This window comes from Thamnophis sirtalis, unplaced genomic scaffold (genome assembly GCF_051295495.1).
Source record: "Thamnophis sirtalis isolate CommonGarterSnake01/CBP01778 unplaced genomic scaffold, rThaSir2_p1.2 scaffold_8, whole genome shotgun sequence".
Lineage (NCBI taxonomy): Eukaryota > Metazoa > Chordata > Lepidosauria > Squamata > Natricidae > Thamnophis > Thamnophis sirtalis.
This window is the reverse complement of record NW_028261388.1, coordinates 5,028,750-5,045,782: the sequence shown is the minus strand read 5'-3', so window position 1 is coordinate 5,045,782 and position 17,033 is coordinate 5,028,750. Positions and strand designations below refer to the sequence as shown.

General features: G+C 44.7%; 1 protein-coding gene across 1 annotated transcript in view; it reads left to right on the top strand.

Moving 5' to 3' along the window:
* The window catches only part of LOC148044278 (teneurin-4-like), a 214,938-nt gene that overhangs the window by 106,329 nt on the left and 91,576 nt on the right, over positions 1-17,033 (top strand). The window contains exon 4 of the mRNA XM_087721015.1: positions 4,085-4,354. Coding sequence (XP_087577141.1) covers positions 4,085-4,354 — 270 coding nt within the window. The remainder of the gene's footprint in view (positions 1-4,084; positions 4,355-17,033) is intronic.

The window sequence follows — 17,033 nt, the reverse complement described above, 5'->3', positions numbered from 1 at the left end:
ATCTAGTTTAGTGGGGAGAAAGGGACTAAGTGTGACAATATTCCGATATTTGAGGGGCTACTCCAAAGAAGAAGGGGTCAAGCTATTCTCCAAAGCACCTGAGGGTAGAACAAGGAGCAATGGGTGGAAACTAATCAAGGAGAGAAGCAATTTAGGACTAAGGTGAAATTTCCTGACAGTTAGAACAATTAACCAGTGGAAGAACTTGCCTCGAGAAGTTATAAATGCTGAAAGTTTTTAAGAAGATGTTGGATATCCATTTGTCTGAAGTGGTGTAGGGTTCCCTGCCTAGGCGGGGGGTTGAACTGGAAGATCCCCAAGGTCCCTTCCAACTCTGTTATTCTATTCTATTCTATTCTATTCTATTCTATTCTATTCTTTCTCAATTTAGACCAATCATTAAGCAACCAATCAAAGGGACCCTTAAAAGATACTTTCAACCTGGATTTGGACTTCCAACGGTCGAAACCTCCAACTGAAATTTCCGGAGGGAGATTAATCCTAGCTGAAGCACCATCTTTGCTTTTAAGATAATTTAGTTTTCCACACCTTCAACTGGCTGTCCAAATCCTCTCTCAGCCATGTGGTGGTGAATTGAAAATAGCTGTTTGTTTTTTAACCGGAGCCAGGAATATTATCTGGATTAATTGGCTTTCAGATTGCTTTCTTTGTTCTCCAACAAATTGGAACAATTGTCAATCTGGTTTAGTAAATTAAACAGGTGGACAGTTCACCCACAAATTTCTACTTCATCTGTACTAGCTGTAGTTTCCCAAAACCAATTGGCATATTGTTTATTTTATTTTATTTGTTGGTTTTGTCAAGCTTGTATAAGATAATAGATATAAGTAGATACAAGATTATGAAGGCATGAAATGGATACGAATAAGTGGGGACAGTAGGACAGGGACAGTAGGCACCAGTGGTGGGATTCAAATAATTTAACAACCGGTTCTCTGCCCTAATGACCGGCTGGGTAGGCGGGGTTCGGTGGTCATGTGACCGTGTGGGCGTGGCCAACTCAACGTCACTCAGGTCGATGGGCGCTTCGCCTTAGCTGTTGCAATGTAATAAGGGTTAACCGGAGAGGCAGTTTCTGTAAGCAGGGCAATAAAGATTAAGCTAGAAACAACACCAGAATATTTCCTTCCTGCCTTCCTTACAGGATTAGCCCTGCAAAGTGGAAAAAAACAAAAGGAGATTTCTTCCAACAACCGGTTCTCCGGACTGCTTAGAAAGTTAACAACCGGTTCTCCCGAATAGGTGCGAACCGGCTGAATCCCACCACTGGTAGGCACACACCTTACAGACCTCTTAGAAATGGGGTGAGGTCGAAAGTAGAACAACCTGAGGTTAAAGATTTGGGGGTTTGGGGAAGAAACCACAGAGTCAGGTAGGGCATTCCAGGCATTGACCACTCTGTTGCTGAAGTCGTATTTTCTACAATCAAGTTTGGAGCGGTTTACCTTAACTTTGTGTCTATTGTGTGCTCGTATATTGTTGCGGTTGAAGCTGAAGTAGTCATTGACAGGTAGTACATTGTAGTAGGTAATTTTATGTACTACGCTTAGGTCAGTGGTGGGTTTCAAAATTTTTTAGAACCTCTTCTTTAGGTGTGGCCTGCTTTGTGGGAGTGGCTTTCCAGCTATGTGACCGAGTGGGAGTGGCTTGCCGGGCATGTGACCGAGTGGGAGTGGCTTGGCAGTCGTGTGACTATGTGGGCGTGGCCAACTTGTAAAATGTGGTGAAACTCACTTAACAACGCTCTTGCTTAGCAAACAAAATGTTGGCTCAGGAACTCTGGCATTGAAGCATGCAAGTCTTAAAGCTGTCAAGTTACAAGACCCTTGCACCCCTAACCCTTTAGAAAAAAAAACCCAGGGGTGTTCAAACTTGACAGCTTTAAGACTTGTGGACTTCAACTCCCAGAATTCCTCCTCCAGTCATGTTGGCTCAGGAACTCTGGCATTGAAGTGTGCAAGTCTTAAAGCTGTCAAGTTACAAGACCCTTGCACCCCTAACGCTTTAGAAAAAAAATCCCAGGGGTGTTCAAACTTGAGAGCTTTAAGACTTGTGGACTTCAACTCCCAGAATTCCTCCTCTCGCTCTTCATCTTGATGATGTACGGACGGGCGGGGGGAGGGAGCTGGAACCGGTTCTAAATGGCACTGTAGATTTGTGGAACCTCTTCTATAGAAGAGCTTAGAACTGGCAGGAACCCACCTCTGGCTTAGGTCAGACTGAAAGCGGCTTAGTTCTTAATTGTCTAAGCCCGAAACTTCGAGCCTGGTGGGCATGAGGGATTCTGTGGTGAGCAGAGGAGTGGAGGACTCTTCTCGTGAAATACCTCTGGATTCACTCAATTGTATTAATGTCCGATATGCAGTGCGGGTTCCAGGCAGACGAGCTGTATTCGAGAATTGGTCTGGCAAAGGTTTTGTATGCCCTAGTTTGAAGTACAATATTACCGGAGTAGAAGCTTCACAAAATTAGGTTAACAACTCTTAACGTCTTTTTGGCAAGGCTGTTACGGTGAGCTCTGGGGTTTAGATCATTTGAGATGAGTACTCCAAGGTCCTTGACGGAGTGAAGGTCGTCTATGACAGTGTTTCTCAACCTTGGCAACTTGAAGATGTCTGGACTTCAACTCCCAGAATTCCCCAGCCAGCATTTGCTGGCTGGGGGAATTCTGGGAGTTGAAGTCCGGACATCTTCAAGTTGTCAAGGTTGAGAAACACTGGTCTATGAGGTCGTATCCAATTGCGTGTGCATATGGGTTTTGAATCAACCCTCCCCCTCTTTTCACCTTCAACAATATCATATTTCTGGCACTTAAAATTAGAAGAAAACATTTATAGCTCAGGGTTGAACTGTCGGGTGTAAGTGCTTCATGAGCGTGGTGGCAAACCACTGGTATATAAAAGTAAGAGAAAACCTTTCCCTCCTACCACTGATGCCTTTACCTAGATTGGTAATTAAAGGTCTACAAAGAAATAATCAAACTCAGAGAGCAACAAGAACCCCAGAGTTGTTGTTGTTGTCATCCTCCTCCTCCTCCTCTTTTATTTTGCTGGAAATCAGGATTCATTTCTGGCAATTTATTTTTAAAGTATTTATTTTAAATAAAAGTATTTTTTTTTAAAGAGTATTGATTTTAAAAATTTCCACTAGGTATAATGGGTTCATTTAACGGCCTCCAGGTTTGCTTAGCAACTGCAGTGTTCACTTAATGACCAAAGCATTCACTTTGCGACCACCCAAATGTGGTTGTAACATCGGGTGCAATCGCACAGCGACCCATTTTAATAACCAGCACAATTCACGAACAATTCACAATTCACAAACCGTAATTCCAGGCTCAATTCCAGCTGTAAGCCAAGGGCTATTTATAAGTGGTTTTCTAAAAATGCCCTAATTGATTCCTGAGTATCGAGCCAAGTTTCAATACAAAACCAGACGATTTTTCGCAGTCAGGTCTAAGCTTTGTTTGAGTTATAGCTGAATTTTACCCCTGTTCCTTCCCTCCCCTCAGTCTGTGTCATAAATCACATTCCCCAATGAGGTGCACCCCTCCCAAGACTGCTGCAGTAATCTGAGAGCCGACTTTCGCCAAAAGTATGCATGGAATGCGCTCCTCCCCCCTTTCTCTCACCATGACAACTTTAGGAGTTGACAGTAGGATCTGTAAAGACTTGCTGGTTTAGAACATGGGTCCCTGACCTGTGGGCCATGGGTGCCTCTCCCAGTGAAAATGGAGTTCCGGAGCAGCACACATGAGTTCTCCTGGGCTCCGTTTTCACTGGCAGTGGACTGCAGGAGGCCATCATAGCCGAAAACGGAACTTGGGAGGCCATGTTCACTGGCAGAGCCCTCCAGCCAACACAAGCACCCCCAACACAAGCCATGTTGTGGTGACCATGCCCACCATGCCCACGCCCACTCTGCCTACCCCTCTCCCCTTCAAGGTCAAACACAACCCTGGCGCAACCCTCAACAAAATCGTGTTTGACGCCCCTGGCCTACGCCATCTCTGATTGCAGATCACCTAATGTTTTTGTGGTATTCTCCTCCTTCTTGTGTGCAGGAACCAACTTTTCTTTACAAGAACTGGGCTTTGACGATGTCTCGCCACCCCACGGGACTTTATACCGGACTGACCTAGGCCTGCCCCACGGCAGCTACTCCATCAGTGCTGGCTCCGACGCCGATACGGAGACGGACGCCATCATGTCGCCAGAACACCCGGTGCGATTGTGGGCACGCAGCACCAAGTCCGGGCGTAGCTCCTGTTTATCCAGCCGAGCCAACTCCAACCTTACCTTGACCGACACAGAACACGACAACACGGAAACAGGTAAGGAAAAACGGCCGCCGGATTCCCCGTGTTGCCGCGGAGACCTTTCTATCAAGGGAGTCCTCAGCAGGGGTCAAAAGAAAAAAGTCAAGATGGCGGCTGCCACCACATGGTTGCCGATAACCCTTTGACTTTTTCACGAGGGGCATCCTGCATTTGACCCATTTCTGTTTCTTTTGTGTGTTTGCATGCGTGCGTGCGTGCGTGCGTGGTTCAGTTGTCCGGTTATATCGCCGGCACGCTTGATGGAAAAAATGGAGGAGGAGAAGTCGTACTTCCCGTCGAAAATGGCACATCCTTCTGTGTTGTGGTCCAAAATATTTATCCATGAATGACTAAAGGGCTCATGTTTTGAATCCACCAGGAAAACAGTGATGGTTTTAAATGTCCTATGGGTTCATGGCAGTGGTGGGGTTCCAAAAAATTTTGGAACCTCTTCTGTAGGTGTGGCCTGCTTTCTGGGTCCACTGGTGGAACCTCTTCTAACCGGTTCGGTAGATTTGACGAACTGGTTCTACCGAATAGGTGCGAACTGGTAGGAACCCACCTCTGGCTCATGGGAAGGTCTATCCCAGGGGTCGGCAACTCATGGCTCTGGAGCCGCATGTGGCTCTTTCATCCCTCTGCTGCAGCTCCCTGTCGCCGGTCGGCTCCACAATTGACAGGGCTTTCGTTTAGGACAGGTAGAGGAAAAAGGACGCCGCGCTAGGAGGAAACTCTATGGTGTGGGAACGGGCTTCCGTTCAGCTCCGGAATTGAATGGGGGTTTCCGGTTAGGACCTTTGTGGCTCTTTAAGTGTTTAAGGTTGCCGCCGCCTGGTCTATCCAAACAACAGTTTCAAGAAGGGTGCTAATAAATTTCTCCTGCACAAATATCTGCTTTTCTGTTGTCACCAGCCTTTATCTCTGGATCAGTGGTGGGTTCCGGATCCCGTCGCAACCGGTACGCCGCGACGGGGCCCAGTGTCCACCTCGGGCATGTGCGCTGCGCTTTCAAGTGCACCACCGCCCTGCGACCCTTCAGCTGCTAGGCGGTGGTCGCACAGGTGTTGTGCGCAAATGTCCCAGTTGGCTTAAAAACAGGTAAGGAATATGGGCAGGCGGGTGGGCCCACCAAAACACCATTCTGGTATGGTGGCCACTGCTGCCAGCTGCCACCGGTACACCCGTACCAGGGCATACCGGCCGGAACCCACCACTGCTCTGGATGGATATTTATCTTTGGAAATGATATTCTACCGCGTTCCCAAAACTCAGATTCTGAATTTGACTCCCACCGTCTGTGTAAATAGCTCTGCTGGCTCTCTAAAGGGATGGCAGTGACACATACACACAAAGACTGCGCACTTTTAGCCATTCATCTTTTATGAAAACTAGAAGGTCACTTCAGCCTTGTTGTTCCCACCGCAGAGATGTCTTGAAATTGTGGAGACAGGGCTGGAACGTTAGGTCATCAATTCTTTAGGGCATAAAGAATGAAGTTAATATACAGTGTCATCCCGACCTATTCCTTAATAAAGATCTTGTGTGTTGGCCACTCTGGAAAGGCCAGGAAACCATCTGGGTGATGCCAGGGGGAATATCAGAACTGATTCAACTGATTTGAGAGACCGCCTTCTGCCAATTACCTCCCTGCGTCCCATCAGATCGCACAGAGTAGGCCTCCTCCGTATTCCATCCGCCAGTCAGTGCCGACTGGCGACTACGCGGAGGAGAGCCTTCTCAGTTGCAGCTCCGACATTATGGAACAACCTCCCCGTGGAGATCCGTACCCTCGCCACAGTCCAGGCCTTCCGCACAGCCCTCAAGATCTGGCTATCCCGTCAGGCCTGGGGATAGGATTACTCTCACCCCGCCCGAATGTTGAGTGAATGTTGTGTTTTATGGATAATTTTCTTTTATTCACGATTATTTTTCTTTTTAAGTCTTGTCTTGCACTCCCTTCCCCTGATTATTGTGAGCCGCCCTGAGTCCCCTCAGGGAAAAGGGCGGCATATAAATACTCAATAAAACATAAATAAAAAAAACCTCCTCCCAAAGGTGCTTTTTTTCAGGAGGTAACTGGCCTTTTCGTTTTTTTCTTTTGAAGATGTGTTCACTTCTCACCCAAGAAGCTTCTTCAGCTCTGAACTGGTTGGTGGGGGAATGGAAGGATTTATCCTCCTTGCAGACAGCTGGTCGTTTGCTTCCTTTTAGGGAGCCCTTGAGGCCACTTGGAGGTTTACCTGTGTCCTCAGGGTCATCTGAGTGGTGTAAATAGATGTTTTTTCTGCCCTGTGTCCCGCATCCTGCAGCCACGCCCATTCCGAGAATAACACCCAGGTAAACCTCCAAGTGGTCTCAACGACTCTCTAGAAAGGACGCAAATAACCATGGCTAAAGCAGGACTAGAGTCTCATCGTCTCCTGGTGATTGGCTCGAAGTCACCCAGCTGGCTTTCATGGCGAAGGTGAGATTTGAACTCACGATCTCCCACTTTCTAACCTGGTGCTTTTAATGGCTAGATCAAACTGGCGTTTGGTGTTCTTGGTGAATTGTCATTTTCACTGTTATTGTTACAGAGATGGTATCGATTGGAGTCAGGGACGTGCAGTCAGGGGAGGCAGGGGGAGGCAGAGCCTCGCCACTGTCATCATGAAAAGGAAAAAAAATGTAAAAGGAAAAAGGCAAGAGCTGAGGTCAGGCTGAGCTAGTTGCTGCCAGAGTCACCATGGATGACTCTGCTTAGTGCTTAACTGTTTAAAAAAGCATCTAACAAAGTGCTCTCTACAGGGGGAGGCAGGAGAACGACGTGCCTCATCTAGTCTGACTTTAGGCTTTTTATGATCACTTGAGCAGAGTCAAGCAAGGGTTAAAAGCCGAAAAATTCCTGATGTAGGTGAGGCACGTCATTCTCCTGCCTCCTCCTGTAGAGGGCGCTTTTTAGAGGCTTTTTTAAACAGTTAAGCAAGTCATCCACGGTGACTCTGGCAGCAACTAGCTCAGCCTGATCTCAGCTCTTGCCTTTTTCCTTTTACATTTTTTTTTCTTTTCATGATGACAGGCAAGAGCAGAGTTGAAATCCTCTCTGAAACAGCTGGAAAAGGTACATGTGGGTCAGAGGGAGTGGGAGGAATTCAAACTTCATCCTCAAGTGTAGATCCCTCCCCAAGTGTAGTTTGATTGCAGGCAGAGCCATGTTGCCTTTTCAAACACACACACATAAACACACACACACACATACACACACACAGCTGGATAAAACTATATAAGCCCAGCTTCACTGATTACAAGTTTGAAAAGGCCTACGTGGCTCCGTCTGCAATCAAAGGCTCGGATCGGCTCCCCTCCGGCTTCTCTGCCTCTTCTCTCACCCCAGCCTACAAGCAGGAGGTGAGTGGGTGGGTGGGCTTTATTGCGTTTCAGGCATTTCCCACCAGACAGCAAGCTGCATTTGCAATGGTGGAGGTGTTTGGGGAGGGCAGGCAGGGAAATGTGGGGGGAGGGATATGGCAGAGGAGCTGTTTTCAAGCCATTGGAAAATATATCCAATCCAACTTCTGTGTTTGTGTTTGTTTGAGAGAGAGTGAGTGAGAGAGAGAAGGGGGTAGGAGAGATAGTCCAATCCAACTTCTCTGTGTGCGTGTGTCTGTTTGAGAGAGGGGGTAGGGAGGGAGAAAGGAGGGGGAGGGAGAAGAAAAAGAATGAAGGAAACTTTTTCGCAAAGGAGAAAAACAAATGCTGTCACTTTAAATCGGAACTGAGCATGCCTGGCTGTGGAATTCTGGAAGTTGGAGTCCACAAGTCTAAAAAAATTTGAAACCCACCACTGTGTCAGTGCCTCACCAGCCATAAACCTCACCGCAGGTCACTGATTGGAGTCAACTCCTGGCAGCTGTATGGACAATGCCCCCCATTGCTAACAGCCCTAAGCAAAGAGGTACAGGAAACTCTTACAGGAAATACAATGCTGCCCTCTAGTGGTCCTTAACTTACAACCCCAATTGGGACCGGAATTCACATTGCTAAGCAAAGTGGTTGTTAAGTGAGCCGGGACCGGTTTTACAACCCTTTTACCACCGTTGTTAAACAAATCATTGCAGTTGTAGAATTTGCAGCCCTATTTTGCACAGGTACAGTATAGGTGGTACCTGGCTCAATAGTAGTATCTGTGAGAGGGATCTTGGAGTCCTAGTGGACAACCATTTAAATAGGAGCCAGCCGTGTGCAGCAGCTGCCAAAAAAGCCACCACAGTTCTAGGCAGCATCAACAGAGGGATAGAATCAAGATCCCGTGAAGGGTTAATACCACTTTATAATGCCTTGGTAAGGCCACACTTGGAATACGGCATGTGGAGACTTTAGAAAGAGTGCAGAGAAGAGCAACAAAGATGATTAGGGGACTGTTGTAATTCAGCAGAAACCTGTGAGTTGTTTCAGGATGCAGGATAATGAGCAGCTGTTGCTCGTTAGGGTCTTCTCCTGCAGATAAAAGACTGATGGTGCCACGCCTTAGTTGCAGAAGTCAACGTTGTTCGTTTGTGAGTTTAGTTCCGTGATTCAAAGAGGCACTTGGATAAGTGATTTGCTTTCTGAAAACCTAGTTTGCTGTAAGAGTTTTGTTTTTGCATTTGCTGCGTAACTTTTTGCCAGAGACTTTATCTATGTTTATTTTGGGCTCGCAGCAGCTTGAGCCGGGACTGATAAAGATATTTCCTTTGAAGTTCTGTCTGGCTGTTGTTTGTGAACAAGCAAGGAGGGGGTCAGAACAGGGACTGCAGACTAAACCATATGAAGAACGATAGCAGGAACTGGGTATGTCTAGTTTAATGAAAAGAAGGACAAGGGGAGACATGATAGCAGTCTTTCAATATCTCAGGGGTTGCCACAAAGAAGAGGGAGTCAAACTACTCTCCAAGGTACCTGGGGGTAGAACAAGAAGCAATGGGTGGAAACTAATCAAGGAGAGAAGCAACTTAGAACTAAGAAGAAATTTCCTGACAGTTAGAACAATTAATCAGTGGAAACAACTTGCCTCCAGAAGTTGTGAATGCTCCAACACTGGAAGTCTTTAAGAAGATGTTGGATAGCCATTTGTCTGGAACAGTATAGTTTTTCCTGCCTAGGCAGGGGGTTGGACTAGAAGACCTCCAAGGTCCCTTCCAACTCTGTTATTGTATTATTAAATTCCTGCCTCCATCTTTCTTGACCTTTGAATGTCGTTGTATGCTTTATTTTAAAAGGAAAAAAACACACACCTTTGCTGCAAGATTTGTTTTATGTGTGATATAAATACTGGTGCATGCTTACAATTAAAAAAACTTAAAGGTAATTGGATGCTTTGAAGCATCAAACGTATATAAAAACACAGCAGAGGTAATCCAGGAACTAACTTTGGAAAAGTAAAGAATTTGGGGGCTTTCCTTTGAAAAAACAAAGAGATCTAAAGCCCGCTTAGTTTTAAACCGCCTTTCCGTACAGAAATGTTTTTAAGATGACGTTTGAAGATCCCGTAAGAAAACTTTACCTTACCTCTCTGATCAAGGAGTCCCAAGTAGTACTTATTTTAAGCATGGTTTAAATAATTGTACACACCGGAGAAGGAGGGGTGGGTGGGTGGGTGGGGGAAATCTTTCTTAGATTCCATTCTTTGTCCGTTTCTTTTGTTCGTGGAACTGGCCCTTGAAATTTCTTCCCAGCTCTTTCAATTCTTCCCAGCTGAGGGCTCTGGCAATTACAGGCTTTGTAAATTCATCCCTTCTTTGGCAGGTTCAATTTGGAATTTTGAGGTTAAACCACCCCCTAGTTGAAACCATCTGTGAAACAGGCTGGCTTTTGCACCCAAAAGTCACAGATACGGGCTTGGGGTTTAAATTTCAGCCCAGGGGAGCGGGTTTCCCCCCACCCCACCCCAGTTCTCAACCCTGTTTTGTTTTTCTTGGGAATAAGGTGGACTGAGTTTCAAGCCTGTGATTTAAATTTTCTAAGCCCAGAACCCAAAACAACGAATATGGTCCAGGTGAAAGCTATTCTGAAGTCGAAAACAGCGGCTTCAGAGAGAGTCGCAACCACTGTGGCCTTCGCCTCTTTCAAAGGAGGAGGGGGGGTCATCAAGAGAGCCCCCCTCCCCACATGTAAAACGTGGGCTGTGGTGTTAGAGAACAGTTTGGAGTCAAGTTTCTCCTACATGTAATGAGTTATACTGAAATTGTTCCAGGAGCACTATTTTAGATAGATAAAGATAGATAGATGATAGATAGATGATACATAGATAGTGGTAACAATAGCAGACCTATATACCACTTTATAGTGCTTTACAGCCCTCTCTAAGATAGATAGATAAATAGATAAATAGATAGATAGATAGATAGATAGATAGATAGATAGATAGATGGATGGATGGATGGATGGATGGATGGATGGATGGATGGATGGATGGATGGATGGATGGATGGATGGATGGATGGATGGATGATAGATAGATAGATAGATAGATAGATAGATAGATAGATAGATAGATAGATAGATAGATAGACAGACAGACAGACAGACAGACAGACAGACATAATAGATCATAGATAGATATAGATAGAGGATAGGTAGGTAGGTAGGTAGGTAGGTGGGTGGGTGGGTGGGTGGGTGGGTGGGTAGGTAGGTAGATCGATCGATCGATGATAGATAGATAGATAGATAGATAGATAGATAGATAGATAGATGATAGATAGATAGATAGATAAATAGATAAATAGATAGATAGATGGATGGATGGATGGATGGATGGATGGATGGATGATAGATAGATAGATAGATAGATAGATAGATAGATAGATAGATAGATAGATAGATAGATAGATAGATAGATAGACAGACAGACAGACAGACAGACAAACATAATAGATCATAGATAGATATAGATAGAGGATAGGTAGGTAGGTAGGTAGGTAGGTAGGTAGGTAGGTAGGTAGGTAGGTAGGTAGGTAGGTAGGTAGAGCTCACAACCAGTGAACTAGTTGTTAATGTATGTGAAGCCCACTTGTAGTTGGATGGATGGATGGATGGATGGATGGATGGATGGATGGATGGATGGATGAATGGATGGATGGATATATAAATATATATATATAGAGAGGTAAGTAGATGTTTAGTAAGATAGGAGATAGAGAGAGATGATAGATAGATGTTAGATAGTAAATAGATGATAGATATAATGGAATTAGGTATGCCTAATTTAATGAAAGGAAATAGGTAGGTAGGTAGGTAGGTAGGTAGGTAGGTAGGTAGGTAGGTAGGTAGATAGATAGATAGATAGATAGATAGATAGATAGATAGATAGATAGATAGATAGGATATATCAGCTCCTCCTTAGGTAGGTAGGTAGGTAGGTAGATAGATAGATAGATAGATAGATAGATAGATAGATAGATAGATAGATAGATAGATAGATAGATAGATAGATAGATAGATAGATAGATAGATAGATAGATAGATAGATAGTTAGATAGATAGATAGATAGATAAATAGATGATAGGTAGGTAGGTAGGTAGGTAGATAGATAGATAGATGATAGATAGATAGATAGATAGATAGATAGATAGATAGATAGATAGATAGATAGATAGATGATAGGTAGGTAGGTAGGTAGGTAGGTAGGTAGGTAGGTAGGTAGGTAGGTAGATAGATAGATGATAGATAGATAGATAGATAGATAGATAGATAGATAGATAGATAGATAGATAGATAGATAGATAGGATATATCAGCTCCTCCTTATCAGCTGATAAGGAGGAGACCTGTGGCGTAATGGCTAAGACGTTTGCCTAAGATGCAATACAGCACAGGTTCGAATCCCAGTAAGGGTATGGCTAGCTGATGAGAGCTAAATAGCTTGAAATAGATCTATACTAGTCTCCCTTTATTTATTTATCAGCACAAATTAAAAAACACACACATACACACATATATAGATAGAGAGAGAGAGAGAAAGAGAGAGAGAGAGAGAGGATAGAGATAGATAGATAGATAGATAGATAGATAGATAGATAGATGAGATAGATAGATGATAGATAGATAGATAGATAGATAGATAGATAGATAGATAGAGAGAGAGAGAGAGAGGATAGACATAGATAGATAGATAGATAGATAGATAGATAGATAGATAGGATAGACATAGATAGATAGATAGATAGATAGATAGATAGATAGATAGATAGATAGATAGATAGACAGACAGACAGACAGACAGACAGACAGATATATAGATGATAGATAGGGTAGGTGGGTAGGTAGGTAGGTAGGTAGGTAATAGATAGACAGGCAGACAGACATGGAGGGATGGATATATAAATATATATATAGAGAGATAGGTAGATATTTAATAAGATAGATGATAGAGAGATGATACATAGATGATAGATAGATATAATGGAATTAGGCATGCCTAATTTAATGAAAGGAAGTATTAGGGACGACACAATATTTGTGGGTTCCAATATTTGAGGGGCTGCCACAAAGAAAGAGGGAGTCCAACTATTCTCCAAAGCACCCGAGGGCAGGACAAGAAGCAATGGGTGGAAACTAATCGAGGAGAGAAGCAACCTAGAACTGAGGAGAAATTTCCTGACAGTGAGAACAATTAATCAGTGGAAGGACTTCCCTTCAGAAATTATGGGTGCTGTATTAGTGGATTTTATTAAGGGGAGATTAGACTACCATTTGTCTGAAATGGTATGGGGTTTCCTGCTTGAGCAAGGTGTTGGACTAGAAGACCTCCAAGGCCCCTTCCAACTCTCTTATTCTCTTATGTGTCAGCAACACATTGCTAGTTATGGTCAATTTTAAAAAAAAATACCCCTGGGAAATGTGGCAATTCTGCCATTCATCTTATTCCGTCACAATTTCTTGCTTGGGATTTTTCTCCTGCTGTTTAGAAGACGCTGTAAAATGGATCGGAAAGGAATCATAAGAAAAAAACAGTGATTATTTGATGCTTAATGGTCCATACACTTTATCCAAGCAGGAAAAAGAAATATGCATTTTAGGGGGAAAAGGGGACAAATTTTATCCGCCATCAAACAAACCTGTAGAGAGGTTTATAAACAGTGGCGGTCAAAGCTGTCCCTGAATTGTGTTTATTTATATTCCATTGTTAGAACAGGCCTCCCGCTTTAATTAATTGGGACTTTGTGCCTCTTTAAAACCTGGTTTAGTTTGCTTAGCAGGGGACAGTGGATGCCAAGCCATAAACCTCAGACTCAACTGAGCATGTCAGAGCTTGCTCCCGTGCCACCAAAGTAATGGGACACGCATCTTAGGTTTGTTAATCTGTTGGGTGAGATCTTGGCAACGGGTTTTGGTCGTGGGAGAAGAAGCCGAGCGAATCCTGGCTCCGTTTTTGCAAAAAGTGCCCAGTTGGATCAGGGTCTTTTTGCATCTCTTCCCGTGGGAGTCGGTCGGTAAGAATTTAGAAACTTTTAGAATTTCTGAGCGTTTTTTAGTGTTTGTTCAGATTAAGGCACGATAGAGCCTACCCTGTTTTTTTTCGTGCTGGTATGTCATTTAGAGATTTTCATACCCAGCATGTGTCAGTGTTGTATTGTTTTTGTGGCCACCATATATAAAAAAAAAGATGTTGAGACTTGGGTCTCCTGCTTGGGCAGCGGGGTTGGACTAGATGACCTACAAGGTCCCTTCCAACTCTGTTAATCTAATCGAAGAGGAACAAAGATGCTTAGGGGACTGGAGGCTAAAACACATAAAGAATGGTTGCAGGAATTGGGTATGATGAAAAGAAGGATTAAGCGTGACATAATAGCAGTATTTCAATATCTGAGGGGCTGCCATGAAGACGAGAGGGGTCAACTTTAACGCCCCCCCCAAAGCCCCTGAAGGCAGAACAAGAAGCAATGGATGGAAACTAATCAAGGAGAGAAACAACCTAGAACTAAGGAAAAATTTCCTGAGAGTGAGAACAAATAATCCGTGGAACAACTTGGCTCTAGAAATTGTAAGTGCTTCATCATTGGAGGCTTTTAAGAAGAGATTGGAGAACCATTTGTCCAGAATTGTATAGAGCCGCGATGGGAAATCTATGGCATGTGTGCCACAGGTGGCACACGGAGCCATATTTGCTGGCACGCAAGCCGGCCAGCTGATTTTCGGCTTTCCAGAGGGCTGGGGGAGGCTGTTTTCACCCGCCTCAGGTTTCAGGAAAGCCTCCAGAGTCTGGAGTGGGTGAAAAACGGTCCCAACGGGCCTACAGGAAGTTAGGAAAGGATCCGTTTCCAGCTTTCAGAGGGCCACTGTGGGTGGCGAAAACTCCCCCTCCTCTGTGTGTGGGAGTTGCGTGCAGATGCGCCGGGCGGGGGTAGCACGCACATGTGCAGGTGGGTCAGCGCATTGAGTTGTGGGTGTGGGCATGCACACATGTGCAATAGAGCACACACATACGTGTGATAGTGTGCGTGCACACAATTTTGGCATGCCTTTACAAAAAGGTTCACCATCAGTGGCATAGAGTCTCCTGCCTGAGTAGGAAATTTGGACTAGAAGACCTCCAAGGCCCCTTCCAACTGTGTTATCCTGTCTTCAATGGCCATCCTGGGATAGCTACACAAAAGCGTCTATCAAAGCTTCCCCCTTAAACCAAACCTGGTTTTATAAAAAGCCGCGTTCCCCTGATTCTTTCCAACCGCCGCCCCCAAGCACACACAGTTTCCGCTACGGCTTCCCATTCAGGCTGCACTTCATTTTTATTTTAAAGGCAGCTTTTGTCCTCCGTTGTTGACTTAGCGCACAAAAGGCCAGGCCTTCAAAGAGAGGAAGATGCTTATCCAACGGCTATTATCTCCATTGTCTGCATCTCCCGAATCTACTTGAACGTCTTCTTTCAAACTTGTTCCAAGAAAGAGGGAAAAAACGTACATATGATTTTACCTGCAAGAGGTTTCTTGGCAAAAATAATTTCCTGTGAGGTATTTTTTTTTAAAAATAGGTAAAAATACCTCAAAAATATCGTTACCTTTTTTGAGGTAAAAAATACCTCAAAAATATCATTACCTTTTTTGAGGTAAAAAATACCTCAGAAAAACGCCATATGGAAAGATGAATTTTGTCTCTTTGCTCAATCTCTGTTATATCCAAATAGAGGTTGTCCTCAGCTTACGACCACAATTTTTTGCCGCTAAGTGAAACATTTGTTCAGTGAGTTTTTGCTCCATTTCACAATCTTTCTTGCCACAGTTGTGAAGTGAATAACTGCAGTTGTTAAGTTAGGAACAAGATTGTTAAGTGAACCTGACTTTCCCTTTGACTTGTTACGTGAATCACTGCCGTTGTTAAGTTAGCAACACTATTGTTAAGTGAATCTGGCTTCCCTGTTGACTTTGCTTGCAGGAAGGTCACAAAAAGGGATCACGCAACCCCCGGGACACTGCAACCGTCATAAATAGAAGTCAGTTGCCAAGCGTCCAAATTTTCATCATGTGACTGTTGGGATGATGCCAATGAGAACCTATACCTATGGCTAATCCTTTTGTCCTTGCGTGCCAAAAACGTGCATGTACACGCGATAGCACATGTGCACATGCCCACACCCACAATGCAATGCGCCTTGGCCCTTATGCATGCACGTGTGACCCCCGCATATGCACACGCAAAACCACTGCGCATGCACGCCTGAAAACCCTCATAGCAACAGGTTGGCGTTTTCACCCTCCCCAGGTTCCGGAGGCTTTCCTTGAAACTCCAGGGGGGGGGACGGCCTGTCCGGGGCTCCGGAGGCCCTCCCTGAAGCCTCCTGGCAGTAAAAACAGCACACATCCCACACTCCACTCACACACACACCCACGCATGTGTGTTCGCCCCCCCACCAGTGCATGCGCAGCAGAGACCCCAAAATCAGCTGGCCGCTGGGAGACGCATGTGCACGCGTGGTAGAGCTGAGGTAGGCAATGGCTTCCGTTTCCACAGAGAGAGGACTCCATGTGCCACCTGTGGCATGCTTGCCATAGGTTCGCCTTCACGGACCTCTAGCATCTCAGACAAGTGACTGTCCAGTCTCTTCTTAAAAACCTCCAGTGATGGAGGGCCCACGATTTCTGAAGGCAATTTATTACAATACAATAGCAGAGTTGGAAGGGACCTTGGAGGCCTTCTAGTCCAACCCCCTGCCTAGGCAGGAAACCCTATACCGTTTCAGACAAGTGGCTATCCAACATCTTCTTAAAGACTTCCAGTGTTGGGGCATTCACAACTTCTGGAGGCAAGTTGTTCCACTGGTTAATTTTTCTAACTGTCAGGAAATTCCTCCTCAGTTCTAAGTTGCTTCTCTCCTTGATTAGTTCCAACCCATTGTTTCTTGTTCTACCCTCAGGTGCCCTGGAGAATAGTTTGACTCCCTCTTCTTTGTGGCAACCCCTGAGATATTGGAAGACTGCTATCATGTCTCCCCTAGTCATTCTTTTCATTAAACTAGACATTCCCAGTTCCTGCAACGGTTCTTCATTATGTTTTAGCCTCCAGTCCCCTAATCATCTTTGTTGCTCTTCTCTGCACTCTTTCCAGAGTCTCCACATCTTTTCTACATCGTGGCCACCAAAACTGAGTGCCGTATTCCAAGTGTGGCCTTCCCAAGGCTTTATAAAGTGGTATTAACCCTTCACGTGATCTTGATTCTCTCCCTCTGTTGATGCAACCTAGA